A 17,544-nucleotide genomic window follows, 5' to 3' on the forward strand; every position below is an offset into this window, starting at 1 on the left:
GGGTGAGCATGGCGTTTCTTTCTGAAGCATCAGTTTCGATTAAAGATTTTTTTTTTGAATTGTATATATACTTTTTAAAAAATTTATTTATTTTTGGCTGCGTTGGGTATTCATTGCTGCACGCGGGCTTTCCCTAGTTGTAGTGAGTGGGGGCTACTCTTTGTTGTGGCGCACGGGCTTCTCATTGCAGTGGCTTCTCTTGTTGTGGAGCATGGGCTCTAGGCACGCAGGCTTCAGCAGTTGTGGCATATGGGCTCAGTAGTTGTGGCGCGCGGGCTTAGTTGCCCCGTGGCACGTGGGATCTTCCCAGACCAGGGCTCGAACCCTTGTCCCCTGTATTGGCAGGCGGATTCTTAACCACTGCGCCACCAGGGAAGCCCTTAAAGATTTTTTTTTTTGCGGCACGTGGGCCTCTCACTGTTGTGGCCTCTCCCGCTGCGGAGTACAGGCTCCGGACGCGCAGGCTCAGCAGCCATGGTTCACGGGCCTAGCCGCTCCGCGGCATGTGGGATCTTCCCGGACCGGGGCGTGAACCTGTGTCCCATGCATCAGCAGGCGGACTCTCAACCACTGCGCCACCAGGGAAGCCCGCGCTTAAAGATTTTAATGAAAACAGTTTTACAGTAAAACAGTTCCTTGGCATATTATGGCACAGGATAAGTAATTCATGAAAATTTAAGATCCAATGGGAAATTCCAAAGGCATTTCAACAGGATTGTCCATAGCACTCTTTACTTTCTTCTGTGATATGAGTATTGACTCGAAAATTTTCAGAAGTATTGCTTTATTTGGCACAGGGAAACACAGAAGCATGGTATAAGCATCCTAACAGCAGTGTGTTATGTGTGTGTGTTTGTGTGTTCTAGTATTTCCAAGAATTGGAAATTGTGCTCTTATCCTGGTGATCTCTAATAGTGGTTGATTATTGTTCAAGATTCTCTAATAGCTCAAATTCTCTAATAGCTCAAAAAGAATAAGTCTTCATTCTTTATGAATCCCTGCTTACTTCTCTGTATGCATCTCTCCTCCCTGTTCCTGGAGAGCATAGCTGATAGTTGGTCTTGATATTGCCATAGTCACTGGTGGTTGGTTTTACTTCCAGCTCGTTACTTTTGGTCTAGTTAGTTGTGGTTGGGGTACTGTGCTTCTACATGTTGAAGAATTGCCTGCGGCTCTTTTCTTTAGAAAGAGACTTGGACAAAGCTAGCTTTTAGAGGCTCAGGTATACTTTCTGTTATTACTTTCTATTTGCATGAACTTAATCAATTCTAGAAACTATTGATATATAGGACAAAAGCATTATTTAAGTGATAATTGAAACATAAAATAATTTTGTAACAGTATACTTTTTGGCAAGGGTAAGAAACTTTATTGTTTAGAACTGGCTTCTGAATTTTTAAGGGAGCCTAGAACATAAATTTCCCTTTGGAATGGAGCTGTGACTCTCCTATCCAGATCAGAGATCAGAATTTGGAGATATATGTATACACACACACTATGTATAAACTGTATATAACTCTACCATATACTGAATGCCCACTTATTGTATTATCTCATTTAAACCTTGTTAACAATTCAGTGTGATTTGTAGGAATTATCCTAATCTTCCAAATGGGGAATCTAATGTTTACTTGAGGTAAATGGTTCTAGGTCACATAGCTAGCAAATAGCAGCGTGAAGATTTGAATATAGGCCTGTTTGTTTGCAGTGCTTATGGTACCATATCCATTATGGCACAGTTCCTTTCTTAATTGGAGCTTTAAACAAGTTTTAGTTTGATTCATTCAATGGAGGTTTTAGTTTTCATTCTAAACTGTCTTTCCTAGTACCCTTTATATTTTAAAGAAACATTGTTTGATATATTTGTAGAACTACGAGAGCAAGGTTGAAAGGTGGACATTTTAGAACACACGAGGGCATTTTAAAACACACTCTGCTTTAATATGGAACTGAAGTACTTAGAGTTATTTGATATATATGCTGAGTATATTTCGGATATCTCTCATGAGGAGAATTAATTCAGCTGATATTGAATACCTACTGTGTGTACACACTGTTCTCGATGAAGTAATTCATAGTATATGTCTTCCAGGAGATAAAATATGTTTGCAGATTTTATATTTTAAATTATTAAATTGGGTGAGTTGATGTTGAGGAAAAACGATAGAGTTAAATGAATGTTTATTAAATTATCTTCCCTTGAATTCCCTATAATAATTTAAAAGAAAAATGTATCTAAGTAGAAGCTACCACAAGCTGGACAGAATTGGTGCTAGATAAGCCATTTAGACTGAATTGAGTGTGAAAACATTGACAGTTGATAAATGTATCCCTGAATCAGATGTTTAAGGGAATGTATAATAAGTGTTCTTTCATTTGCTCATTTAGAGGGAGGAGTTTGAGATATGGGCAGCTTTGAGAGAAATAGGGAAAATCTAATTTCAGCTGGAATAGAGCTAAAGGAGAGACTTTGCGGTCATACCATTTTTCTCTGGGCTTAACAGGAGGAGCAAAGCTTACAGGTGAGGTAAGGCTTAGAGTAGAATTGTGAAGCAAACGTCTCACCAACTTTACAGGAACAGAAAAAATTATGTGCTGACCCACTAAACTAAAATGATGGTGAATTATGGGTTCCATTATGACTCAGTAAGTCTCTCAGGAATCTGGCTCATCCCAAAGTAGGCAGATGTGCCCAAACTGAGAGTCCCCTACAGCATAAGGTGTGGTCATAGTCCAAGTGGAGCTGGTTCTCAATTGGGGGAGCTTAAGCAGACTTAGAAATTACACAGAAAAAAAGGACTTGATACCTTTAGTCCCAGCTTCTTCCTCCATGCTGTTTATCCAGCTAATTTAGCAAGTGTAGTTTGAGTTGAGAGTTCTGATGTTAATCTTTTAAAACAAGTGCCCAATGTTCAGTCCTCAGGGAGACACTATCTACATTTTTGTTTAAATGGTGGAGCCAGAGAGAATTTCTCTTATTCAAAGATGAATTAACAGAATACAAATAAATTAACAAACATGAATCCTATGGGGATAATTTAGCACTCAAAAGATAGCTGATCAGCACTTTGGAAGAATTGTATTTTTCTAGGAAAAAAGAAAATTTTAGACAGTTGTTCTAAACTGCCAAGAAAATTAAACAGCCAATGACATCTGGAAAAAAAGAACAAAAATAAGATAACATAAAAAGAGAAATGGCAGAACTAAGGATAAAGAAGAGCAGGAACATATTTGTATTATAGAAAGTAATTTATTATAAACAGCAAGGAGCAGAGTAAACAATATTGAAAATGTAACCAGGAAGGGTTCTGTTGAACTTGAGGAAACTGCATAGAATGTAGATACAGTGGGCAAAGAAATGAAGGCAGTTGAGAGAATTGCAGATAGTGAAAAGCCATGATTAGTTTCTGTGGAGAAGACAACAGAATAATGGGAAATGGAAAACATTTAAAAAAAATAATAGTAAACTTGCTTAGAACGAATGAAAACATGAATCTGGAGATTAAAAGGGCTCATGTTTTAGGAAAGTATTGTGATGGAATTTACTGAATTTTCAGAGATTACAGAAGTGATTTCATAAACATCAATGGAAAGGTAATGAGGCTGACTTATTTCTTTTCAACCACAAAAGATTTCCGAAGTTAATGATTCAACAACTAGAGAGTTCTGATGGACAAAAAGAATGTATCTAAAGCATTTCCTAACTAGCCAAGTTGTGCTTAAATAAGGGGAAATGAAGGATATTATTTAGGATTCAAGGACTTAAGGAATGTATTAGCCCCTTAACGCGGGCCTCTCACTGTTGTGGCCTCTCCCATTGCAGAGCACAGGCTCCGGACGCGCAGGCTCAGCGGCCATGGCTCACAGGCCCAGCCGCTCCGCGGCATGTGGGATCTTCCCGGACCGGGGTACGAACCCGTGTCCCCTGCATTGGCAGGCGGACTCTCAACCACTGCGCCACCAGGGAAGCCCTAGCCCCTTTTTATTGTGAGGTCACTCTGTCTACCAAGTTGTGTGATTTTTTTTTTTCCCTTTGCATTCAGTTTAGCTTATGCCCCTAAATCAAACTCTTGTTTTCTTCCTGTTTGCATATCTCTGATTTGTCTTTTCTCATCATTTTACTTTCATTATTTAAGTTTTAGATGTGGCTATATCTATGTCTTAGATATTTGAAAACCTGAATTTTTTTTTAAGGGTGATGTAAATAAATAAAATTGGGTCAAGTAGAGGGAAGAAGAAAACCTAATAAACTATAACTATAAAAGAATTAGAGAAAATTACCCTCTAATAATAATAATAAGGGCAAATAAAAGGTGTGTGTTAAAGGAGGTATTTCAAATCTATATATATATTTAAAAAAAAACCACACAGGAATTCTGATTTATTTAAGTTGTTTAGAGCATAGGGGGAAAAAGAAAGCATTTAGATTACTTCTTATAAAGCCAAGGTAACTACAGGAATGCTAAAACCTGATAAAAGATATCCCTCCAAAAGAAAACTAAGACAAATCTTACTAATGTTGATGCAAAAATTGTACATAAAATATTATCAACAAGAGAGTTTACTACAGTAAAACAAGAATATACTATGGCCAAATGTGATCAATTCCAGGAATACAAAAAGGGTTACTACTAAAAAGCCTAATATTCATGTTATAATTCATTGTATAAATGAGTAAAAGGGAAAGGGCACACAATAGATCATTTTGACAGATGCTGAAAGGGCTTCTGATAAAAAAAAATCAGCTATTTATAATTAAACCCAATAAAATACGATTTAATGCCTTCATACTTCTCAAACCAGTATACACCATCATATAGTAAAACACTAGAAGCATTCCCAGTAAAATCAGGAGCAAGATGAGAAAATCCACTAGCTCTGCTATGATTTAACATTGTTTTGGAAGCATTAACCAATATAATTACATAAGAAAATAAGAGGTGCAGGTGTTGGAAAGGAGGAAGCAAAGTTATCATATTCTAAGAAAAATTCAAGAGAATGAACTGCAGAACTAGTAAAATACTAAAAAATAAGATGGGCAAAATAAGTATGTAAAAATCAAAAGCTTTCTTTATATACCATTAACAATCATTTAGAAAATATTATGCGAGTAGAAATCAGAAGATTCAGAAGTAAAGTGTATAAGAAATTTGCAACCCTGTACAACCCTATAATAGTGAGGGGTATAATATTTAACAAAGAAATTAGGAAAACTTAGATTATTGAGTAAATAATTGGCAAGCTGTTTTAAAAAGAAAAATTAATGTAGACTGCTTACTTGCTTTTACATATATTCCAGATGAGTCAAAGATTATTCATATATCTAAGATTTCAAATATATATAAAATTAATTAATAAACATATTGGTAACCAGTACATTTTTTGTAACTTCTTACTTTGTGGTGAAAGGGACACTGATGCCAAGTCACAATTGAAATACTGATGGGTTGGATTTTTAAAAATTCATTTATTGAAAAAATATTTGTAGAGCCTTCATTGTGTGTAAGGTACTTGAGGATGTTAAAATGAAAATGACAGGTTAAGTCTCTGCCCTTACATTTTAGTGAGGGAGAATACTATTTAGAGAAAAGCAAAAATCATGAAATAAATTGGAAACAGAACTGGTATGCTGGGAAGCTATTTTCAATATATATGACTTTATAAAAGGTTAATATTTGTAATGTATTAAGATTCTTAACAAAGGAATAACAGACATATCTCACAGTAGAATTCTAACATAGGGAATAAATAAGAAATTTACAAACAGGAAGTCCTTCATCACATTAGGAAAGGACATTTATGCCTGCTAAGAGTGCTGGAGGAAAATACAATACCCACGTGCTGTATAACCAGTTTTAGCTAGCATGCCAGTGCTGCTCTCAGTTGGAATATAAACGGATGCAGCTTTTCTGAGTTGGTAATGTGGTAATACTTACCAACTTAAAATGTGTGTGGTGTTTAATACTGTAGTTTCACTTTGATGTATTTATCCCAGAGATAATTAGAAAATATGTCTACATAGTGGTTATATGGTTCAGGGTCCAGTCAGAAGCAGAAACCATTCCAGGTATTTTAAACGTAAATAAATTAATTAATACAGATGTTTGAAGCTTGAAAGAGCAAAAAGTTGCTTTGGCAGCTCAGAGATCGTGATTTGCCGGAAGCAGTTACCACCCTTAGGGCTGGTGGAACAACTGGGAATAAGCGGTGTTAAGGACTGCCCAATGGGTGGAAGAGCCTGTCCACATTGTGCCAACTAACTGTCAGAGTAGGGGTGGCCTGGCTCTTGCTGCAGGGCAGCACAGCTACTGCAGAGAAGGCCTTAAAGAAGCTGTGGTGTCTCTTGTTGGAAGAACCTACCAGCTCTTGTGGGAGTCTGGGAAATGTAATTTGCAGATTTACAGCTCCAGGATCTCAGAGCAGATTATAGGATATAAAGCTCAGAGACACTAGATAAAGAGCTAGCACAGGGATGTTCATTGTTTGTTGTCAAGATTTAAAAAAAATAAAAAAATAAAAAAACCATCTAAATGTTCAGTGGTAGGAGATTGGTTAGATTAATTGTGGTATAGCCAGCCACTGAAGACCTGTGTGACCTTTTAAAAAAAAATGTTTCCAAATATATATTTTGTATTCTCATTTATTTAATATGTGTATGTATGTACAGAGAAATTTTAGAAGTAGTTCTAAAATATGTTAACACTAATTATTTCAGGGTAGTAGGATTTGGAGTTTTTTTCTTTAGTGTTTTTAATGTGTTTTTCAGTTTTGTTCGCAAGTGGGGCGGCAGGGGGGGTTTCCCCTTGAATTTGAAGGGGGAAAATCAATTTAATGAGGGAATAAAGGATTTCCTTTAATAGAAACTTATTAATATAAAAAGCAGTCAGAAGGTAGTCGCTTCATTTACGTTCATTAACTTCCCAGTCTGCCTAGGGCTTTAGAATTTTTTCCCTTCCTTATTGTTTTGGTTTATTTCTGTTTTCTGTTTAAATGAGAATGCAGAACATTGGATGAACTTAAAATTTCTCATGCTCTCTTTGAAAGTCCCACCGTAGTTGCTTCTTACTTGTGTGTGACCTGTAATTTTTCTCTTGATTACTAAGAAAAGGGATTATGGATGTTTGTATTGTAAAGTCTGACTTATGAGAAGATAGGTCTTCTCTGGGGACTTCAGTTACTGAAGTAACCAGAAAATAATAATTTTTCATTTCACAAGGAAGCCACAGACTAAAAAGAGGGCATTTTGGTGAGGCTCGAATTGTTTTTTTACATAGTTTATTATTGAAGTTTTCAAACATACAAAGAAGAGGTAGAATATAATAGTGAACTCCCATGTATCCACCAACCCGTTTATATATAAATAACTAAAAGCCACTTTGTTTAATTTATAATTCTGCCCACTCCCCACATTCCCCTTATATCTGAAAACAAATCCCAGACTCTATATTTTCATCTATACATCTCAGTATCTCCAAAAGATAAGAACTCTAAAAAAATGATCACAATGCTTTTATCGTAAACACAGTTAATAATAATTTCCTAATAATAATATCCAATTAAAACAGTAATTTTTTTTTTAACAGTTTGGTTTTTTTTTTGAATCGGGATCCAAGTGAGGTTTCTACATTGTTACTGCTTGATAGGTCTCTGAAGTCCCTTTTCTCCTGTAGGTTCCCCCTCCAGTTAGCTCTTCTCTTTGTGTTTGATGAAGAAACCAGGTTGTTTATCTTGAAGAGTTTCACATAAACTGACTTTTGATTTTTGCTAATTGTGTGCCTTTGGCATGCTTTAACATTTTCCTGTGTTTTCTGTAAAGTGATAGTTGAATCCAGAGGCCTGATTGGATTCTGCTTCAGCTATTTTGTCGTCACAGGACCACTTTGTAGGTGGTGGTATGCTCTTCTGTCAGGAGGAATGTAATACCTGGCTGTTTCTCTTTTATTATGTTAGCAGCTGATCATATTTAGTAATCAGTAATGATACTGTGTCATTCCTTTATCACTTGTTAGCTGAATACTTTTATAAAGAGGAACTTCTCATCTATTCTTTGGCAGGATAAGTGCTTGATACTTTTTTTTTTCCTTATTTTCTTTTTTTAGCATCAGAAGTTACTTATTCAGGCTTTTTTTCTGTACCTAATATTATTCGTTTTGCTCTAAGTCAATTAACTTGCAGAAACATAAACATTACTTTAAAGCACATAAAGAAAAATTAAAATGCTTTTTTTCATTTCATTTATCAGTTTATTTTAAACATCATGAATCTTTTTTTATTGGAGTATAGTTGCTTTACAATGTTGTGTTAGTTTCAGGTGTACAGCAAAGTGATTCAGTTATACATATATTCTTTTTTTTTAGAGTCTTTTCTCATATAGGTTATCACAGAATATTGAGTAGAATTCCCTGTGCTCTACAGTAGGTCCTTGTTGGTTATCTGTCTTACACATATGTAGTAGTGTGTATATGTTCATCCTAAGCGCCTAATTTATCCCTCCCCGCTACACTTCCCCTTTGGTAACCATAAGTTTGTTTTCCATATCTGTAAGTAGTGGGTGATTCTTTTATGTATTGAACAGAGTTCAAAATAAAGAGTGAGGAGTTTACTAGTATCCTCTGTTGTCGTCTTTTAAAAATATCATTATAAACTGATGGATTTACTCATATTTGTGTTTCAGTCAATTACAGTGGTCACTCGATGCTCACATTGTCCCATCTATAGGCTATTCAGATTGACTTCTGAATCCTTTTGAATAACTCCACTAACCTTTGTAATGTCTTTGCAACCTGGTATGACAAAATATTCCAGACCCATCTTGTACATGTCCTGCCCCAGACCTGGATTCAGCCATTTCTCTGAGGAGCCCTGGTTCCTTTTAATGGGAATAGTATTAAGAAATCAGAATGTCAATCTTGTGTGTACTAATTGCTAATGTGTGGGTCACTTTTCTAGGACAATTCTGTGCATACAGCTTAAAAAAAAAAAGGTTTTTTGGAAGATAAAATGCATTGTATGTTTATATTGATTATTCCAGTTCAAATTGGGTTTTTATTGAGCCTCTTCAATTTTACATTTTTATCTTTTCCCCTATGCCGAGCTAATACAGGATGATAAAACTATGATATTACATAATAACTCATTTGAATTATCCCATAATAAATACAGAACAGTCTCAGAATAGTAGTAGCACCACCAGTGTGATTCCTAAAAACAGCTGTTTGTTTGCCTTATGTAGTTCTCTTATGTATTTAGGGTTCATCACACTAGGGATTTACAGTCAAATTCTTGTGTTTTAAAGTTACTTGGAATGATTCTTTTTGTGGTTATGCCACCAAATGGATGCACACTTTCGTTCATTTGTTTCTTTTTATTTTTTGAGGTTACTTTAAAAAATTTTTATTTCTTAATTATATGAAATATTCACAGGTTTTAAAGACAAGCTGAAAAAGCAAGATATATTCTAAGAAGTCTAGCTTGTACTCGTCAACACTCTACCCTATTCCTTCTTACCTATAGATAAACTTAAAAGAAGTCTTTTTATGCATGTCGGTCTAGATATGTTTCAGTGCGTATGTGTATATGTTTGTGTGTTCACATGACCTCTTTGATAGAAGAATGATAAAAAGTACACTATACATGCCTTTCTCCACCTTGCTTTTTTTTTCTTTACATATACTAGCAGTTATTCCACATTGAAATATTTATTTTGTGGATATATCATAGAATAAATGCATACATAATTTTACTAGATATTGTTACAGTTCCCTCTGTAGTAGTTATACCATTTTGCATTCTCTCCAGCAGTGTACGAATGTACTTGGTTCCCCATAGCCTTGTCAGCAGACTATGTTGTTAATGAAATGTTTCTCCTTGTCCCTGGTTAGCTTCCTTGTTCTTCTGTCTTTGAGAGCAGATCTACTTTCATTTGTATTCGTGTTTGCAAGGCATATCTCTTTCTTTCAGTCTTTTATTCTCTCATTCTTTTTTTTTATTAACATTAAAATTTTATTTATTTATTTATTTATGGCTGTGTTGGGCCCTCGTTGCTGCACGCAGGCTTTCTCTAGTTGTGGTGAGTGGGGGCTACTCTTTGTTGCGGTGCGTGGGCTTCTCACTGCGGTGGCTTCTCTTGTTGTGGAGCACGGGCTCTAGGCACGCAGGCTTCAGTAGTTGTGGCGTGCGGGCTCAGTAGTTGTGGCTTGCGGGCTCTGGAGCGCAGGCTCAGTATTTGTGACACACGGGCTTAGTTGCTCTGCAGCACGTGGGATCTTCCTGGACCAGGGCTCGAACCCGTGTCCCCTGCATTGGCAGGCGGATTCTTAACCACTGTGCCACCAGGGAAGTCCCAGTTCTCTCATCCTTTCATTCTTCTGTTCCTCCCTCGTTCCCTCCCTCCCTTCCTTCCTTCCCTGTAAATGTTCCTGGGGCTTAATATTTAAAATAAATACCTTGTAAATATCCTATAGTTTGAGTTGGGTCTTTGTTTTGTTTTTGTTGGTTTGTTTTGATTTTGGTTGTTTTAATCCAATTTGACACACTCTTTCTTTCAATTGGAATGTTTATACCATTTACCATTTAATGTAACTGTTGATACAGTTGGGTTTAAAGCTGCCATCTTAATATATGTTCCCATTTCTTTCTGTTTCTGCCCTCTTTGAGGTTGACTATTTTTAATGATTTTATTTTATTGGCTTATCTGTGTTCAAATAAAATTATACCCCTTAATGTATATTGTAAAAATCTTGCAGCAGTATACTTCCATGCCTTCCCCCTCCAGGCTTTTGTGCTTTTGTTGTCATACATTTTGTTTCTATGTGTGTTATAAATGCTACAATATGTTACTGATATTTTTGCCCTAAACACTTTGATATATCTCAGGTTAACAATAGCATATTTCTTTGATTTGTACACATATATTTACCTTTTTTACCTACCATTCTTCATGTTTTGGATATCTATCCATATTTTCAGCTGGTATCATTTTTGTTCCTGAATAACTTTAATGTTTATTAGAGTATAATTCTGCTTATAATTAATTATCTTAGCTTTTCTTTGTCTGAAAAAGTCTTTATTTTATCTTCATTCTTAAAGTATTTTTGCTTGGAATAAGAATTCTAGGTTGAGAGTTCTTTTGGTTTTCAGTACCTGAAAGATGTCACTCTCTTATTTTCTGGACTGCATAGTTTCTGATGAAAAGTGATCTTTCATTCTTTGTTCCTCTATACATAATATGTCTTCTCTGACTGGTTTTGAGATTTTTTTTTTTTTATCGCTGTTTTCACCAAATTGATACTGATGTGCCTTGGAGTGGTGTACTTAATGTTTCTTCTGCTTGAGGTTTATTGAGATTCTTGGGACTGTGGGTTTATTTTCATCATATTTGAAGTTGTTTTGGTAATTCTTTCTTTTTTTAATGTTCTCCCCTTCTTGCCCCCTTGGTTTCTGGGACTCCAACTGCATGTATTTTTGACTACTTAATATTGTCTTAGAGATCACTGATGTGCCATTCTTATTTTTTTCCTGTCCCCCCCCCTTTGTTTTATTTTGCATAGTTTCTATTGCTATGTCTTCAAGTTCACTGATCTTTTCTTCTATAATATATATAATCTGCTTTTATTCTATGTATATATTTTTAATTTGAGGTATTATAGTTTTCATATTTAGTAGTTCCATTTGGGTCTTTTTAATATATATATATTTCACTTCTGTCCTCATCATGTTCATGTTTTCTTCTTACCTTCATGAGCATATGGAGCATATTTATAACAACTGTTTTTATGTCTTTGCTAATTCTGTCACCTGTGCCATTTCGGGGACTGTGTCTATTGATTAATTTTGTCCTGATTATATATCTGAAGGTCTTTCTGCTGTGGCTGGTGGAAACATGAATTGCTACCAGCCCTGTGTGTGGTAGGGAGTTTTTTGGCCTACTTCTTTCTAACATTCTTTTCCTGGTCTTAGGTAGTTTTTGCTCTTGCATGACGCTGATCATTATTCAGCCAAAGACTCAGGGATACCCCTCTTCAGGTCTACAGAACTCAAGCTCTCTTTCTCTCTTTGTAGCTCCCTCCTCTGTGGTGCTTTGCTGTAGAAAGTATAGCTCCCTTGGCCTCCCTGAATTCTCATTCCTGTCTCCCTCAACTGCATGCAACCACCAGGCTCTATTTGGGTCTCTACTTCTCCTTGTACTGCAGTCTGGAAACTACCTCCTTGCAATAATGGGGGGCAGATGTAGGGCTCTTCTAGTTTGTTTCCCATCTTTTATGGATTTTCGCACTGCACTTGCTATTGTCCAGTGTCTGAAACCATTAACATATTATCTTGTTTTCTACTTGTTTAAGGTAAAAGAGTAAACCCAGTCTCAGATATACTGTCCTAATCTGAAGCAGAAGTCCTCTGAGTATAGTTTTAATTTGTATTTATACATGTTTTTAAAGGAGTGAAGGTAAACATCTGTTCACACATAACTGGGTAATTTGTTTATCTTCTTTTGAAGAGCTTTCTACTCTTTTAAATCCAACCCATTTTTCTGTGATATTGTTGGTCTTTTCATTCTCTATTTGTAGGTGTTTACATTTTAGGGATATTAACCCTTTCTCTGTAACATGAAATGCAAAGTTTCCCTTCAGTTTGTCATTTATTTATTTTTATTATATTTTGCTGTTGGTATCTTTTCTGAGACTCTGATATTATTATAATGAATTATTTTATCTCTAATTTTTTTTTTCTACTGGAGCACTGGGTTGTTATTGGGGAAGGGGGAGGATTCAGAAGTTGCTTTCACTGTGAGATGTATTCATAATAGTTGAGCTAAGAGATTCTGCTTTATTCAGGATTTTAAGTTTTTATATAGTGGAATGATATGATACATAAATGTTCTTCCAGGTAGCTATATGACCCATTCCCTACCTCTTTCAGAACTCTACTCCAATGTTACTTTATAAGCACATCTATAAGCACTCTATTTAAAATTGTAACACTGTCACACACTTAGCCCCATTCCCTATTCCTGTCTTCTTTTTCTTCTTCTGCTTCTTATTTTCCCTTTACAGGAGTTACCACAATTTGACATAACATATGTTTTGCTAATTTACGTATAATCATGTGTTTTATCCCTAATATGCTGGTAGCATGAAGGCAAGGATTTGGGACTTTTAATAGTGCCTGGCACTATAATAAGTGCTCAATTTGTATTGGTTAAATGATCAAATTTCTGTTCATGTAGGTTGTTTTTGGCACAAAGTAAAAAGTGAATTGGAAGAGGAAGAGCCTGGAGAAAGAAGGTGTAAGGTGGCAGAAGCTTAGCTGAAGTGGTACCAGTGAGAATGAAATAGAAAAGGCTAAAGGAATGACGTTAAAAAGAAGAAATGGGTCACCATCCTTGTTTGTTTTTATAATTATTAAGTAAAAAGGAAAAAATACTTTATTTGGATTATATTTTTAATATAGATATTTATAAAGCGAAATTATAGATTGAAATGTCTGAGTAGATGTTATGACTTTTTTTGTTCTTACAAAACCTTACTTTAAAAATACAAGCTATCCTAGTGGAAGTCATGTTGTTTTTTCTGGTTAATTGTTTTTCTTTAATTTTTTTTTTAGAGCTTTGCTTCCTGTTTTACATCACAAATCTAAGAAAGGACCCCCCCGTCAAGCCAAATATGCTATTCATTGTATCCACGCAATATTTTCTAGTAAAGAGACACAGTTTGCACAGATATTTGAGGTAAAGAGAAAAGTTTTTTGTTTGTTTCATGTTATAGTTAAAAAACAAATATGAATGATTTTATAGGATGTTCACATTTGGAGATGTATCATTTTATAGTTTATTTTCAGAATTTGAATTAGTATAATCAATATTGATGGGTGATTAAAATCAGAAAATATCTGATTATTCAGGTGTTTAATGCTAACTCAGATTCAGAAATCAAACAGTTGTATAATATTTTTTGACATTACTTTATACATTTAGTATTAGGAAACTATTTTTCATTAGTAAGTAATTACATATAAAATCCTACTTATTGATAGTAGGTAGTAGATGATTATCAGTTTACAGATTTGAAAGTTAGATTTCTATATATGAGATACTACTGAAGTGTGGGGTTCTATAAATCCATACTAATTTGTAATGTAAGGTAAATAAGTATAAGTTTGTACTTCAGTGACTGACATAATTTTATGTCAGGTTAAAATGTGCCTTTTCCCTTGCAGAGCATTTGGTCCACACCAAAAGGTCCTTGATATTTTGGTGCTCTCCAGAATGTCTGTGGGCATATTTGGTCCATGCCAAATGGTTTTGGACAGGACCAAATATGAACAAATATCGAGGACCTTTGTGTGTAGACCAAGTGTCTTATGGATGTATTGGATAGGACCAAATGTCTACTGACCATCTTTTCAATATGTATTTTATATTATTTTTTCTGTACTTGGAATTACTATTACCCTTTCTAGGCATTGCAATTTCATTACAAGCTATTATAATCAGGGGCTGTCTTTAGCATTCTTCCTGCAAATAGAAGCTAAGCAGAAAATCTATAAAATCCTAACTTATAATTTTAGTTTAGGAGCTTTGAATGAAGTCAAAACAATTTGGAAATTATGCTGAAACTAACCCACCATAAATACTTAGACTTGTTATCTCTGTTTTAGAAATATTTATGCTAATTTTGTCATATTTTCATATATTACGTTAAAGACCTAAAGGGGGAAAAAGTTTTCTTTATTAAACAGCATCTTTGCTATAGATAGCAAATAGTAATATATTTTAAATTTGGGGGTGGAAATACTTTCTATAGTTTTTTTTTTAATAAGAGGATGACTTCAATGAACTCATGTTGATTTCTAGAAAGCTTTTGTTTTTCTTGAATAGTCTCCTTTTTGTTCCTTCCAATGATGATGAGGAGGATAATGCTGATAATAACTTGAATTTTTAGGGTACTTCTATTTTCATTTTTGATATCTTTTACTTATCTTTATGAGAACCTAACTGGTAATCCTTCTACTATGACATACAGGATTGGCTGGCTTTCTGAGAAAAGGTCTCATAGAAACATATGGCCTTTATGAGGTTGCTATTAATCGAGGGGCTGGCCATTTATTTTGCTTTTTCAGAAATGATTTTATTATCTTACTGTGGAAAATTGTCACACATTGTAATAAATGAATTGAAAAAAGTACACTATCAGGTATTTGTTTATAATGTAAACAACAAGTTATCACTTAGATGTGCAATGGAGGTACTGAGGGAGGTCATCAAGAATAGCAAGAAGTAAACTCATTTCAGTATACTTTTGACTAAACTAAGCCTCTCACATTGCCCCAGTGTGTTGGGAAGAACAGTTTTGTGTTGTTTTTCAAGCCTAGAATTCTTGGTGTTCAGTGTAGGAGGATAGAGCATCAATTCTGCATTAAAATGTGTCATTAAAATTTTTAATAGATAATATATTCACTTGCTTCAAAATCAAGAGATACAAAACAAATATCCAGTAATAAATACTAAAGAGTAAAGAGTTTTCTCTTTTGCTTCACCCCCATATCTCCAGCCACCCAGTTTCTTAGAGGCAGCCAATGTTATCAGTTTCTAATGTACTTTTCTGGAGAGATTTTATTCATATGCAAGTAATGTAAATACACAAAATACACACATATTTTGTCCCTTCCCCCTCTCCTTATGCCAATGATAGTATACTGTAGTCACTCTTTTGATATTCCTATTTAAAAAATTTAACAATATATTTTAGGTATCAATTTATGTGAGTATATGAGGAGCCTCATTCTTTTGTCATGGCAAAATGAATATTAATGGCTGGGTTTCCTATTAGAATAATAAAAATAATTTTATTAGTTATGGTACTTAATATTTGATGCTATAAAAATCCACAAAAATCCATGTGACTATACATAATAAAACTTATTTCTTGGTCCTGAAAAAAGTCTAATTGGGTGCTTTGATTGTATTCTAATCAGTGGCTTAGGCACACAGACCCTTTTTGACTAGTGGCTTCTCTTTGAGTCCCACTGGATCCTTGGTATTAAGACAGCCAGTGAGTAAAGAGAGAGAATGTGGAGAAGAAACATTGCTCATATCTGCCTCAGTACAGGCATGGCATACCTCACTTTCATTCCCATTCTGGTAACCAGAACTTATTCACATCCTCACCTAACTGCACATATAGGCATCCTTGAATGGAAGTGGATATTGGTGAGCCTTAGCAGTCTCTAACATACTTTTATATATGTGGTCATAAAATATATGATACATAATATGATTCTTCATGCTGAAATGTTCTTTACGTAACCTCTAAAATATAACTTGGGCAAAACTGAAAATATTTAAATATGATGCCTTCTACATAAATAACCTATAAAAGTTTAAATGTAAGCTTGAGCTACTACTTAAACCATGTATTGGAACTTTTGTAGTTTTTAAAATTTGAAGGTGAAATATGTGAACAGCTTATTTGCATGTTTATGGAGTTGATCATTTTCCTTTCCTCATTTTCAGCCTCTGCATAAGAGCCTGGATCCAAGCAACCTGGAACATCTCATAACACCGCTGGTTACTATTGGTCATATTGCTCTCCTTGCACCGGATCAGTTTGCTGCTCCTTTGAAGTCTTTGGTAGCTACTTTCATTGTGAAAGATCTTCTCATGAATGATCGGGTAATTTTTATTTTTTAGTTGTGTGTTCTTCATAATGCTATCTTCTAAAATTTTATGCATCAAAGAGAGAAGTGAAATGATGTAAATAACACTTCAATTTGGCTGACTTATTTTCGGTTTTCCTATCTTTTTAACATGCTGTACCTCCATTGTAAGTGAAACAACATTGAAACATCTCTTTAGTTGAGCATAGGACTATGACCTGGAATACTTTCCTTCATAAATACAGAATATTACCTGATTCTGTCTATTTTAACTTTATAGGGGTTTAATTTTTATAATGACATCTTTTTTAAAAAATGTGAAGACTGACAGGTTAGTTTATAATATGGTTGTTATGATAGTAGTTGTTGCATTTCATGCATACAAGAGAGAATTAAAAGAGCCTTGGGAGAAAACATTGGGAAAGAAATAGTGATTTTCTCTGTCTCCAGTATGTGAGTATTTGGGGTAGGGCATGACATGTTGGGTCTTAGAGAATTGACCCCTTACAGTTACGTGGAGTTTTATGCACGTCTTTGTGTTTTTAGATATATACACATATGTGTGAAAAGAAAACATTAAAACTAGGATTTTCAGAATGGTAAATGAGCTTTGGCTTCAGTTTGAAGTCACCAGCTGCATTAGCCCCCTAACAAGAGAGTAGGCCTGTCCTTTTGAAGCTTTGAAGCCAAGCATTCACTTCTCTCTGGCTATGAAAGTTCTAGACGGCATCTTCTTCCAATAGAAGATTGTTTTCTGCATTGAAAATCTGTTGTTTAGCATAGCTACCTTAATTAATGATCTTAGCTAGATGTTCTGGATAACTTGCTGCAGCTTCTGCATCAGTACTTGCTGCTTCACCTTGTACTTCTATGTCATAGAGATGGCTTCTTTCC

General features: G+C 34.9%; 1 protein-coding gene across 2 annotated transcripts in view; it reads left to right on the forward strand.

Annotated features, from left to right (window-relative positions):
- PDS5B (PDS5 cohesin associated factor B) overlaps nt 1-17,544 on the forward strand; it is a 119,638-nt gene that overhangs the window by 55,474 nt on the left and 46,620 nt on the right. For both annotated transcript variants that reach the window (XM_065895882.1, XM_065895883.1), the window contains exons 19-20: nt 13,600-13,723; nt 16,508-16,666. In XM_065895882.1, the coding sequence (XP_065751954.1) occupies nt 13,600-13,723; nt 16,508-16,666 (283 nt within the window). The remainder of the gene's footprint in view (nt 1-13,599; nt 13,724-16,507; nt 16,667-17,544) is intronic.

This window comes from Phocoena phocoena, chromosome 18, assembly GCF_963924675.1.
Source record: "Phocoena phocoena chromosome 18, mPhoPho1.1, whole genome shotgun sequence".
Taxonomy (NCBI): domain Eukaryota; kingdom Metazoa; phylum Chordata; class Mammalia; order Artiodactyla; family Phocoenidae; genus Phocoena; species Phocoena phocoena.